Below are 14771 nucleotides of genomic sequence, written 5' to 3' on the forward strand. Positions count from 1 at the left end.
CAAGTTAGACATTCATGGTGAATGTTCCAACGGCCTTTCTTGTGGCCACACTTTCCCACAAACTGCCAAGACCTAAAGTAAAAATTCCTGCAACAGAGATGATTGTGCAAGAAAGCGATGCTAAATAATCACAAAATGTATACAATATATATATAACATATAAAATTCACCAAGTGAATAGCACATGATAAACAATGTGTAATGAAAGACTTTTCAATTGTTAAACTTCTTTTATTAAAACAAGCATGTTAAAAATGAGTGGAAATTATGGCTATCGGATAAAAAGTAGATATATGTACACTGAAACAATATCAGATGTTTTACAATTCTTGTTTTACAAAGAGTGAAAACTAAATGTGAAAAAAGCCAATACTTTTAACTTGATTACAGAAATAATGATGAATTATCAAAAAAACTTTGTTGATCCATAGATATAAAAAAACAGGAAGAAAAAGAAGAAAAGTTGGGTGTGGCTGTCTTCTTCAGCTTATGAGGCAAATTTTTTCATGGGTCTTTAAATTCATGGTTCAGGGCAACAAAGAAATCTATGAAAATTGGTACACCACAAAATTGTTTGATACTACAGCATGTGCAATATAACTGGATAAGATAGTTAAAAGGAAAAACTGATGCATAAGGAGCTACAATTTGACTCTTTTCACTAGTTGTATTTGAAAATAACTGATTACATAGGAAGCCTAGTTTTAAGTTCTGCTTGCAAATTTACTGAATGTAGATTAAAATAAAAAAATCAAGACATTACTGTCAAAATAAACATAAAATGAAGATCTAATCTAATGATAACAAAATCCGATTCAATTTGCTTTCCATTTCTTGGATTTAAGTGTGGTACATTTCTTGCACATAGGAGTATGATACAAACCAACACAATCAAGCTGAAAGTGCAACACTGTGAACAATACTTGATCCAATCATGGTACTGAAACACACAAATGACAATTACATTCATTTGGTGTGTTAATGATACTGTTTCAAATTATATATCTGAGGTTCTCTAAGTTTTATTTCTGCAAAACTAAATCATAAATGCCAGGAAAATTGTCTCCTGATGAACATTATGTTCCATAATCCTTAATGTTTTACAAATATATTCTGCAATAATTTCCAGACTAAGATGTATATAATGTAACTGCATGAAGACATTTATAAGAAGACACTGATGCATAAGGAACCACGATCCGACTCCCTTATCACAGAGGTCATCTGAAAATAATTGCTGATATTAGTGACAAAGCTTTAATTTCTGCTTGTAAATTTACAGAATGTAGATTAAAACTGAAAAAATAAACGAAGCTGAAAAAATGAACACTCGCTTCAATAACAACGAAATAAAGCTAGTCGCAACAATGTGAACTAAGCATGCCTGATGCAATCACGATATACTAACTCCAGAAGGATTTTTACAGGTGTGCAAATAATAGTCTGTTTCAAATATGATGATCTCCAAAGTCTTATTTCTGCAAATATGAATCATGAAACAGAAATTTGTATCCTGCTTAAACTAGTGATTTCCTCCAGTAGCATTATTAAAATGGAATATATTTTCTAAAACACCAGTCACAGAATGTAAATATCCTCCCATGTCTCAATAATGTTGTTGTTTCAAATGTAAATATCATCCCATGTCTCAATAATGTTGCTGTGTCAAATGTCAATTTCCTCCCCATGTCTCAATACTGTTGTGTCAAATGTCAATCTCCTCCCCATGTCTCAATATTGTTGTTGTGTCAAATGTTAATCTCCTGCCCCATCTCAATAATGTTGCTGTGTCAAATGTCAATTTCCTCCTCACATCTCAATACTGTTGTTGTGTCAAATGTCAATCTCCTCCCATGTCTCAATACTGTTGTTGTGTCAAATGTCAATATCCTCCCCATGTCTCAATATTGTTGTAGAGTCAAATGTCCATCTCCTCCCCGTCTCGATACTGTCGTTGTGTCAAATATCAATTTACTCCCCATGTCTCAATACTGTTGTTGTGTCAAATGTCAAAATCCTCCCTGTCTCAATACTGTTGTTGTGTCAAATGTTAATTTCCTCCCCATGTCTCAATAATGTTGCTGTGTCAAATGTCAATTTCCTCCACACATCTCAATACTGTTGTTGTGTCGAATGTCAATCTCCTCCCCATGTCTCAATATTGTTGTTGTGTCAAATGTCAATCTCCTCCGCCGTCTCAATAATGTTGCTGTGTCAAATGTCAATTTCCTCCTCACATCTCAATAATGTTGTTGTGTCAAATGTCAATTTCCTCCCCATGTCTCAATATTGTTGTCGAGTCAAATGTCCATCTCCTCCCCTGTCTCGATACTGTTGTTGTGTCAAATATCAATTTACTCCCCATGTTTCAATATTGTCATTGTGTCAGACATACTTTTCAGCAAAATTTCTTCTGCCTTAGTTCATCAAAAATGTACAAAGGTATTGACAATGTAAAACAGAAATTGGTTCCATAATTTAACAAATATGTACAACATTATGTAAATAACAACCTGCTTTCAGTACTATATTATAGCTGAATGGGACAGAGGGAAGAAATTTTGTTTGTTATGGTCATGAGAGTTGAATTATGATATTCAATATAGTTAAAATTGTGAAATAGTACTAGATCAAATCTTTAATTATCTCCTTTAAATTTACTGGGAAGGAAAGGAATACCCACAAATTATCTTAAAAGTCAAGAAAGAGACAGTGCTATTGACAGAGATAAACCAAGTAGTCTTGTACAACATTATTGTTTCCAATAGAGATATGGGCTAATAATAAGTTGGCATTCCACCACACCCAGGTAATTATATCCCATTACATTATAATGGAACAATTCTCAGTAAATTTAGTCTTTCTGTAACCTTAAAAATGTCTCTTTCTAATGCCTCATTGAATTTCAACCATAAATTGAAATTATTCATATATGAATCTAACATTTTCAAATGAATGGAGACAACCCAAACCAAAATCGCAAGCTTATTTTTAAGGTTGCAGCAAGCTTGTTATGTAAGCTTGTGGCAAGCTTAGAGTTGAAACCGCAGCAAGCTTGCCTAATTGCAAGTTTGCGCAAGCTAGTAATAGGTAAGCTTGTGTGAGCTTGTCATGTAAGCTTGCAGCAAGCTTGCGGAAGCTAGTAATAGGCTTGCTATTGGCAAGCTTGCATGAGCTTGTCATGTAAGATTGCAGCAAGATTGCACAAGCTTACTTATTACAAGCATGTGGAAGCTCCCTTACTAGCTTGTGCAACTTCACCTAGCATGTCACAAGCTTGCAGCAAGCTTGTGGTAAGGATGCATTTTGGTTTGGGAAAGGTGTCATAATTTACAGAACATTCTTAGTAACTGTTGATCAGTAATTTGAAATATGATGGCTTCTGTGTATTTTTCTCAAGTCACTTTACTGTTCCAACACTGTATCTTACATTTTTGGATGAGCATAACGTTGTCCATCAGTGACAGAAGCAGTGGCATCGAGATAATGCTAAAGTTTTTGCAAGCCCATAACGGCGAAATAAAACAAAAGAAAAATCGAAAGAATGCAAAATTAAAGGACAGTTTCAGATAGAACCATCTGCAGTTTGGAACTAACCAAGGAAGCAAATGAAATAAGTATAACAAATAGATAAGAAAAATACCAATTTAGCAATGATGAATAAAAAAACTGGTACAAATTGAACTCTTTAAAATATTCATACGGTAAAAATTTCAACAATGTTTTTAAGTATTATTTTACAGGTACAATAATTATTGTCAAATATTTCATGAAAAAGGGACTGACATGAAAAGCATGATACAACATCTTGCAACAGATATCAGAAAAATCACTTCCTAGAAATGTTTGCTTTCAATAAATTCATTCATAAATAATTCAGAACGTATCAGTTATTCAGAATGTATGTTAATCAGTGAAATGATGGTAATTAAATTGCAAAACTTAACCATATATACCCACATAAAAGTTAGGTCCAACTCCAAACAGACTGTGACATGCTGTTGTATAATGTGTGGACAGATCAGGATCTATGCTGCTTGTTCTACTGATTACAAAATGCATATTCTGCCAATGCAGTATGTTAATGAAGATCCAGGTCTATGCAGTTCATAGCTGGATACGACTTACATGCAAGTATATTCGGTACAAATTAGTTTACAAAGTTTAGTTGAATTACTATCTGTGTACCATGTATTTAGTCACCATACTGACATCTAGTGAATATACCTATTATGAACAGGCCACATAGTAGCGATCAACAACTAGTCCGGAGAAATCAGGAAGTCTATCATTAAGAAGCTTCAGTGATGGTATCTTTCCTACTGTAATGCATTTTGAATGAAAAGGAATGGTGTACACCCATAATAATACACCATCTGTAATGGAAGATACTGCCCAAGACCTTTTCAAGTTGAATGTGGCTACCATATTGCAATATACCACCACTTCAATAATTCACTTATCTGATTCATGATCAATGTACTGAACTTTGCATTAAAATATCTGTAATTCTTTGGTTTATCCCTCTGTCCACCATCAGAACACTACTTCCCAAAGGTTTGCTACCACAGTGCAATCAATTTTGCAGATATCTGCTGCAAACATAGAACAATTAATAATTCTTGAACAACATGAAATGTGAAGAAAAAAACCCAGAGAAACAAAAGAATCTACTATCTATACTCACCTGTAAATTAGTTCACTGTCAACTGCACACACCTGGATCTGCCACAGTATGTGTCAGTAGACCAGAGTCTATGTTGTCTGTTCTACTCATTAGTCGTAACAAACTGCATTGACCTAGATCTGCCAGTGCATTATATGTCTGCAGATCTATGTCTGTGCAGTCTGCACTTAAATCCAACTTACAAATGAATACACAAGGCAATGGTATGATAAATTACAGACAGTAAAAACGAACAACAGACTATGCTTTTATGAGTACCAATGTAACTGTCGACATGTTCTTGTATTTATCAGATAAAATCAAAACCAACATTTAAATTAATTATAATGCGGTCTCTGTACAAAACAGTATATAGAGGATTTCATACATTGATGTACAATTTCAGAATACCTATTTAAATGGTAAAAAAATGACAATGAAAATTGAATTACATACATGGTACCATATTAAACTTTTGTTGAAATCTGGATTCTAGATTCTTTAAGAGAGCACATTTTTCTGCATAATTATTTCAAGTCTAATATTAGCATCAGTAAATAAAAATCTGAATGCTTCTAAGTTTTCCTTTCTGATTTTATCTAACAAATAACAAATGACAATGGAACAAATAACAAAAGAAAATGAAATCTCACATACATCAATTACCATGAATAATTTCAAAAGGAAGCATGATTGTAGTCACAGTAATAGATATTTCCAATATGTCAATCAATTAAGCTCTGGACCTACTTATCTAATTACCTATGTCTAAAAAGAGCTGCATCATGTTGCATAATGTGAGTTAACATGTTGGAAATGTTCACACGACCTGGACTAATACTGGAAATGTATAGGAACGAAAAGTCAAATTATATCAGAAACTACTTCTCTGAGCTTGTCCAAATTGTGATAATCAATTTCTTACAGTTTAAGCTGTAAGGGTTTTCTTATGCAAATGAGAATGGGCATGTATTAATTATTGCAAATTTTGGAACAGTCCAATGGTGTCAAAAAGTAAAAGCGAACGCTGAACTATGCGCCACGATCTCGGGAACAACTTGGTTGTTGTGCTCCAGAAATCCCTCGTGAGACTGCTGCACTGGATCCTTTTTTTCTGCTTCTTGCTCCTCTTCATCCTGAGAAAAAAGATGAGTTTGAAACATGGTTTACTTGTAAACATTAATTATGAATCCCCTTGCCAACAGTAGCAAATTTGGATGATATACAGACTGGTATTATAATAGAGGAAAATATCAGAGCTGTGCATTGCCTGCTTGGTCATGATATAATACACAATACTTGAGTGATTGTAGGATACATTCCTCGATGTATATCGGGGATTGTTACTGTGATGCAAAATATCTTGTGATACATGTGATAAATCAAATAACCTTGTAGGTAATGTCGATGTTGCTCACTGTGTTAAGTTTTTCAGACTATGCATATTTGGTTATTTTACTAACTGTATAATACCTCTGAAATTATCTCATACACTGGAGGCTAAAGTATTTCCTGATGTGGCTTTAAATACAGCTGTAGAATTTATGTCCAAGATTTGTTCCCACCATTTTGGTCTTAACAGACCTTTATCAGATCAATTGTTCCTTTTATTTGTCTTGACATTATATCTACAAATTATCTTTTGTACCCAAATTCATAATTAAACAAGAGGCCCATGTGGGACTGATACCAAGCACCTGGCTAGTTAACATGTCAGCTTATGAATGCAAATTCACACATGTATTGAAACTGCTGAAAGGACAGCTCAGAGCACATAATTGCTACATGATCTATTAACTCATTAATCCCAGGAGGTTTTTGTCCTTTTCGCCTGAAATGCGAGTAGGAAACACATTTTGGGGGCTATTTCTGAATATATCCTAATACACCAACTTCCAAGAGATTTTCCATTAGCCTAATGCCTAGGTGTGTTAGAAACATCATTTTCCATTGGTTCTTTTGCTCATGCATGAGCAGAAGGGTAAAAGAGTTCTTTTTTTTTTTTTTTGCTTAGTGGACCCATCATTTTTGTATGGAGACCAATCTTTATTCCAAATGCCCACCTTATCCTACTTTTTTGCAAAGATTCACCTGGCTGTGTGCAGTTCAGACTGGTCTGCCTTACTTCTGAGGACAAAAAGTCTAAAATCCGGACACAAATTCAGATTCCAATCACAGGTGAATTTTGGGTTTAAAAAAAATGGGTCCAAAAAATTAGGTTTTTCCCTCTGTATTTTGTAGTGCAACTAAAACGTCCAGATTATTTGGTATCATTGTAGAGCTACATCTGTCTACCTTTCTATAATACCACCCACTTTAGTGTATCATACATGACCTTGATGCTACCGAGCTAGGCAGTAGGCTACTACCTCCTGCCACGTAAACGCGGCGCCAGGGGTTAATGAGTTAACAAGGATTTTGGAATTTTAAAAAAAAATTGTCAAAGAATGGCTAAATTTGTAATTTATGTGCAATGTCGATGCACAAGTGATTAAATATGCAAGAAATATTCAAATTTGGTGATGTCATCAAAATGCACCCATTAACTTTTTTTGTTGTTTTTACCTGAAATACGAGTAGGAAACACATTTTGGGGGCTATTTCTGAATATACCTACTTCCAAGTGATTTTCCATTAGCCTAATGCCTAGTTGTGTTAGAAACATCATTTTCCATTGGTTATTTTGCTTTGCTCGCGCATGAGCAGAAGGGTAAAAGTTGGATTTTTTAAATATATTTTTTTGCTTAACAGACCATCCTTTTCGTATCAATACCAATCTTTATTCCTAATGCCCACCTTATTCTACTTTTTGCAATGGTTCACCTGTCTGTGTGCATTTCAGACCAGTCTGCCTTAGATCTGAGTCTAAAATCCATAAACAAATTAGAATTCCGACCACGGGAGAATTTTGGGTGAAGAAAAGAAATAAAACAGGTCCAAAAAAATTAGGTTTTTCCCTCTGCATTTTGTAGTACAACTAAAACATACAGATTATTTGGTATCATTGTAGAGCTACATCTGTCTACCTTTCTATAATACCACCCACTTTAGTGTATCATACATGACCTTGACGCTGCAAGGCTTAGCAGTAGGCTACTACCTCCTGCCACGTAAATGCAGCGCCAGGGGTTAATGAGTTAATGCCCATGTCATTGTTCTGTTATACTGCATACTCATTGATGTAGAACAGGCCAGATACACCCAACCATATGTTGCAGTAGGTAACTAATAGGGACAGGAACTGTCATGGCACAGTGGTTAGCATGCTGAAGTCACTACTTTGGTGTGTCCTAAAGGGCAAGGCACTTTACTCCAAATACCTCTGCACAAAAACCTATTTGTGTTTCTGTACTGTAAAACACCAAACCAAGCCTTGAATTCATTCTTAGGCAATATACAGGGTCATTTTCATGGCATGTAAAAGACAATTCATTTTTATGTCGTGAATTCTTCCATGGAACTTTTCCTGCCCCTGAGGGAATCTATAACTTAGAAACTGTTCATAGAACTACCATTATAGACCCAGCCTAAAAGTACACACCATTACTTCTCATTCGAGGGGAGACTATTGGGTCTCTCCTTACCATCCTGGGGGCCCATGCCTGGGAAGTTGGAACCATTGAGATCCCCATCCAAGGGATGTGTCATGATAAAAAAATATAGCTTATAGAGTGTTCACAAGCTCAGCAATCAGATGAGGCACACTGCATTAATGTGTGCGGACAGCAATCCTTTTCAAACTAATCCAAATTCTTGATGATAGAAGCTTAAAAACCAAATCCAATAATAAATATGGCCTCCAGAGTGTTTAAAATTGCCATCGATCAGATGCAATATAAATTCATTAATATACATAGACAGAGCTGAAGCCAAACAAAAAAGCATGTGTGTTTCTGAAATTGGAACTGAAGCCTCTACAATGTTCACAAGCAAATGTTAAAGGACAGACAAAACAATGAACAAAAGGCCACAACATAAACTCACTCTGCCTTTAGCCACAAGAGTGAATAAACCAACAACAGAAATTTGCAAAATATGATTAATTTTCCATTTTACATCACAATATCTGAAGAAATTTTTTTTATTCTTATACTTAGACTGGTGTTTACTTTTGCTGTGAAGGGGAACAAGTCTGATCACTAGATCGGTCAGTAAACTTACTTACAGAATACCTCCCATTTTGTCCCAAACTTGATATACATTTTTATCAATGCATGAGTTTGTGTCCCATATCTGATATGCATTTGTATCATGACGAGTTTTTGTCCCAAACATTTTATTTGTGTCCCAAATTTGGTTTGCATTTGTATGACAAGAGTTTGTCCCAGATTTGGTTTACAAATGCATACTACGTTAGGGATACAAACTCCTGTCATGATACAAATGCATACCAAGTTAGGGATACAAACTCTTGTCATGATACAAATGCATACCAAGTTAGGGATACAAACTCTTGTCATGATACAAATGCATACCAAGTTAGGGATACAAACTCTTGTCATGATACAAATGCATACTAAGTCTGGGATAAAAACTCGTCATGATACAAATGCATACCAAGTTAGGGATACAAACTCTTGTCATGATACAAATGCATACCAAGTCTGGGATAAAAACTCTTGTCATGTGCCCACTTATAATGCAAAGGCAGGTGCAAGCACCTTTGTTTCTTATAGGAAAGGCAAAAAATTTCCAAAGTATTAGAAAATGCAATCAAAATAACAGGTCAATATGTATCATTCATTTTAAAAACAGCAATTAGTGATCATTATTTGGAATCAATATCACTGGCTTTAACAAAAATATTTTCTCAGAAAGTAGCACAATACATGAAATTCAGATCAATAAAAATGTTGGGAAATACCTTAAGGTAGCATCACTGCAAGAAATTAAATACCAATCAAATTACGCTTGTCAAGTGAAATTGATCTTTTAATTTGTTAAAATTTGGTTTCATTGTAATCATTATAAATGTGACATGCCCTCTTTAATTCCAGTGTGAAAGTGTCAACTGACTGACATGGCAATGACTGCAAGCATTTCCATGACAACCTAATTCAGTGCTTACTTAGCAGCTAAGCTAGATTTATTTTGACAACTGCTGAAAACTTAATTGTCCTGTGGCATGATAACACAAACTAATTAACAGATAATGTTCTCAGAAAATTACAATGCATAAAAGGTGATGACATCACAGTAACATCCATCTGTATGGTCAGCCTACATTTTTTTAAAAACATGATGCAGAGAAGATAACTCCCAAGTTCTTGAATTTGCCTTATGTGTATTGTTCCTTAAAATATTAAGTGACATTAAAAATAAACTGACAATTTTTTATAAAAAAATGCACACATATTACTCCATCCATTGTCTTTCTTTAGGATTTATTTTTTTCTCTCTTGATCCAGATGAAGCATTCTTTGACTGTACAACTGCTGTGTGTTGACTATTTTTATTAGTGTACATGATGTATGGTTGTACAGTCATTGCCATATGCTATTGGTGAAGTGACATTTAAATTCACTGTCTGCACTAATTAACCAATGCAAACAAATTGATGGTTTTGGCTCCAGCAGTTTATGAATATATTGATTTGGTTTGGTATTTTACATCTCAGCCATGCAACTGGAGTAAAGTGCTTTGCGAAGGACACACCACAATAGCCAACCCAGACTGATTTAATGGTTGGATTTGATCCAGGATCCTTCCAGTCATGAGTCAAACATGCTAACCACTGTGTCTCCTAGCATTAAAACTTAACATTAATGGTGTTTGCTTGCAATGGAGATGCATGTTCAAAAAGAAACAACTCCAGCTTTACTGATGCGCAAATTTGTGATTAATGCAAGTTAACTTGATCTATTTATTTTTAAAAGATCTGTCACCAATTAATGACTTAATAATGACTTCTTCAGATTTAATATCCATAAATATTAAAATCCATTATCCATTAGATGAATATTAAAATCCATTATCCATTAGATGCATATTTGTGTATGGCAATGGAGATTATTGATCTCATGCATCAACAAAAGATGTTAGCACTGCATCCTCCTTTTCTGCCAGTTGTTAACCAAAGTTAGACTGAGTCTTCCTCATTATCTAGCGCCCTTGCTATCATTATCTAGTGCCCTTGCTATTGGCTATATAGTGCCAATTCAAGGTAATTATATTCTAAAAATATATTTTTTAAAAACAAATGCAAAAATGTTTAAATAAACATACAAATGATAAAAGATAAAAGTTAAAGCTGTTAAAACTTTAAAAATAGAAGATAATTTAAAAATCATAAAAATAAAGGTCACAATGACCCTATTTGATATATACAGATTATCCTCCATGATATGCATCAACATTGCAATTTTCCTAAGTACAGATGAAACAGGGTCTAAGATAATCAAGTATGTAACGAACAGACATTTAAAACTAAAAGTCATCTAAGTGTGACTATATGGTCACATTAACTTGCTAATGTTTGGTATGGATGAATTACTATTCTTAAGGTGCATCCATATACAGTGCAACCCTGCTATAACATGAATTCGGATATAACGTGGTCATGGCGTGGTTCCCGAAATTTCGTATGTTCACTTGCACATGAAAAAAATATATTTTGTTCAAAGTACATTAAATAGTGTATAAAAAATTTATTATCATTATGGGGAAGAGATTGCGTATGAATTTGAATTTAATATGATTGTGGCCTGGTTCCTGAAATTTTAAATACATGTAGGTGTATTTTTCTTGTACCAAGAATTTTTTTTTTAAGTACGAGAAATAGTGTGTAAAATGTTTATTATCATTTTGGGGAAGAGTTCGCGTATGAATTTTAATGTAATACGATTGTGGTGTGGCTTCTGAAATTTAACAATATCACCAGGTTCTTGAAGTGTTATGCCAAAATAAACATTATCGTAAATGTTACTTATTACTGGTCCATGAGTAAGGCCAGTAAGTCGTCTTTTTGATTGTCTTCAATTAATTCGGTATACAATCATTGCTCAAACAATAGCTGACATGTATTTCTTCTTTAACTGCATACACAACCAAGCAGCAGACAACGCGGTGGTTGATAAAAGATTCTCACAATTTAATGAACATCAAAAAACAAAAGCCACCAACATGTTTCCTGGGCTTGGCAGTGTTATTAGACACAATAAGTTGACCAGTAAATAATGTCCACTTTATTAGCTGGAAATTGAAAGGGTATGAAATTGTACGTGTTCAGCTTTTTAAAAATTTTATAAAAGTGACTCGTGATCATTGCAGGCCTACTGCACTTAGTTCTCGGGTTTTACATGTGTATGGAGTCTGCTTATGAACTCGTTAATAATTTCCTATTTTTTTTAAAAAATATTTTACCATTATGGAAAAGCAAGTTCACTAAAAGCAATTCGTTCTCTGCACTTTACGAAAAAAAAATTGACTATTGTTTTGGGGAAGAAATCGTGTATGAATTTGAATATAATACAATATATAACACGATCATGGTGTGGTTCCTGAAATTTAAAATAAATGTACATGTATTTTTCTTGTACCCTGAAAAATACTTTTTTAAAGTATAAGAAATAGTGTGCAAAACATTAATTATCATTTTGGAGAAGAGTTTGCGCATGAATTCGAATATAGTACAATCATGGCTTGGCTTCTGAAATTTAACAGTTTCACCAGGTTCTTGAAGTGTTATGCCAAAATAAACATTATCGGAAATATTACTTATTACTGAATAATGAGTAAAGCCAGTAAGTCGTCTTTGTGATTGTCTTCAATTAATTTTGTATATAATCGTTGCTCAAACAATAGCTGACGTGTTTTTTCTTTAACTGCATACACAGCCAAGCAGCAGACAATGCGGTGGTTGATAAAAGATTCGCACAATTTAATAAACATTAAAAAAAAATGGCTGGTGGTGTTATTAGATGCAATTAGATGACCAGTAAACAATGTCTGCTTTATTAGCTGGAAAATGAAAGGATATGAAACTGTACATGTGTTTAGCTTAAAATGTTTTTATAAAAGTGACTCATGACCAATGCAGGCTTACTGCACTTAGTTCTCTGGTTTTACATGGGTATGGTGTTTGTTTATGAACTCGTTATTAATTTCCTATTTTTTAATAAAATATTTTACCGTTATGGAAAAGCAAGTTCAGAAAAACATGTCGTTCTCTGCACTTTGCGCAATGATTAGTAAAGTAGTTTTCACACGTTTCTTTCAATATTCACAAAATCTAAAGTAAAAGTTATATGCACACTGAAATCGTGTCGATTGTTAATTATTCTTACTGTAGTCGTTCAAACAAATAGGTGTACAAGCGTTAATATTGGAAATTAGCAATGGATAAATGTACACGGAAACGCATATGAGAAAATTTTAGCAGTATGAAATTTGTACAGACACTGTTCATAGACCCTGGAATGTAATGAACCATACATGTGCTTCATCTTTCTTAACCTAATTTTGCTGTTAATTTTTCCCCGTTGAATTCAGACACATAATGATGTGTGACAAAATTACTGAATAGTTTAAATATGTATGCAATTTTTGCAATGGAATTACATATATTATGGATTAATTGCAAGCCATGATGGTACGATATCAGACAGCAAGTAAACGGTGTCGATACTCTGTTCATGCTGTATATTTGATGTTGAATTCAGACACAATGATCTGGAATTTTTTTTATTGAATATTGTAAATCTGTGAGCAATTTTTCAATGGAATTACATGCATTTATAGATGAACTGAGTAACTCTCATTACAGTGCAGTGTATCCACAAACCAATTTCCATAAGTGCAGATGGTATGATTGAATAACTCTCCCTGCAGTGTATCCACATACCAATTTTGATGAGTATAGGTGAAAAATTGTCCGAAATATTGGGGTTATAATCAATGAACAACTGAAAATATGTCACTATAGCCTGCAAATTAGGTCACACTGACCTTGTTCTGGGATAGCTGAATTATTGTCATGGAATTGCATCTACTAATTTTCACTGGTGTAAGTGAAATGGAGTCCAAGACATTGATGGTGTAATGAACAAATAGCTAAAAATACACAGTTACTCAAGCACACAAATTAAGTGGCATAGTTTTTGAATGTCCAAGTTACCACACTTCCTTTGATACATCTATATGCTAGATTTCAGGAGTGTAGATCAAAAGAGAGTCTGGGAGGGGTAACAAAATACTGAAGGTAAAGAATGAACAGGCAAAATGCTATATCCTCTCCCAAACTGATCAGCAGTGAGATATGAAACCAAAACTGGAAATGTACGCTTTAAAGGATTCTATTTTCCAAGTTGGCTAAAATTGTTTAAATCTGATGGTGCCCTTGCTAAACTGATTTTATACAATTTCCAAATAAGGACTGACAATCTTTTTCAGATTTATGTCTCAAATGTAATTAAATTCCCCATCATATTTGCAACTTTTTACATAAAAGATGATTATGATATATGATGCATCCACTCATAAACATGAAGAGACGCACATGCACTTACCGAGGACTCATTGCTGACTACTATGATTCCCAGGTCAGCATATTCGGGTACAAGCTGAAAGTCTTTCTGATGCTGTGGTTGATTTTGAATCTGGATGTCTGGCACATCAAAACCATCCAGGAGATCAGATCCTTTGTGTGACGATGGGGTAACAAGTTCTGCATCATTGTCCTCTTCATTAGCTGTGATAAAAACAGTATACATAAATAGTTACATGCTGTGAATCACTTTAAACTTGTAGGTATCACATTTTGTGGTTTGGTTAAAATATGCATATTTAAGGGTACTTAATACAGATTCATTTAAAAAAAAAGATAAAATGTTGAGTGATGATGTTATATCTCTTCACGAGATTACAGAGTTATTCACTTTCACGTATTAACAAGCAAGCTTAATCCTTGTTTCAGTAATTAGCTTGATCAGGAAAGTTGTTAATTGCAAACTTAACACCTGGTTTGCTGAGCTTGTGAACTCTCTATAACAGGCACTGATAAGTGATTTTTAAAGCCACTCTATGATGTATATTAACAGATAAAACCAGGGCATGATGAGCATATTTTCCCACCCCTGCTCTTGACGATATATATATATATATATAT

The 14771-nt window shown here is 34.0% G+C and overlaps 1 protein-coding gene across 2 annotated transcripts in view; it reads right to left on the minus strand.

Moving 5' to 3' along the window:
• Positions 1–267: 267 nt before the first annotated feature.
• Positions 268–14771, minus strand: part of LOC149785723 (uncharacterized) — a 98767-nt gene continuing 84263 nt past the window's right edge. For both annotated transcript variants that reach the window (XM_089979598.1, XM_089979597.1), the window contains 2 exons: positions 14173–14354; positions 268–5802 (listed from right to left, as the gene is read on the minus strand). In XM_089979598.1, coding sequence (XP_089835724.1) covers positions 5674–5802; positions 14173–14354 — 311 coding nt within the window. In that variant the 3' untranslated portion in view covers positions 268–5673. The remainder of the gene's footprint in view (positions 5803–14172; positions 14355–14771) is intronic.

The sequence above is a fragment of the Sinohyriopsis cumingii genome, chromosome 13, assembly GCF_028554795.1.
Source record: "Sinohyriopsis cumingii isolate HCF-2022 chromosome 13, ASM2855479v2, whole genome shotgun sequence".
NCBI classification, from domain to species: domain Eukaryota; kingdom Metazoa; phylum Mollusca; class Bivalvia; order Unionida; family Unionidae; genus Sinohyriopsis; species Sinohyriopsis cumingii.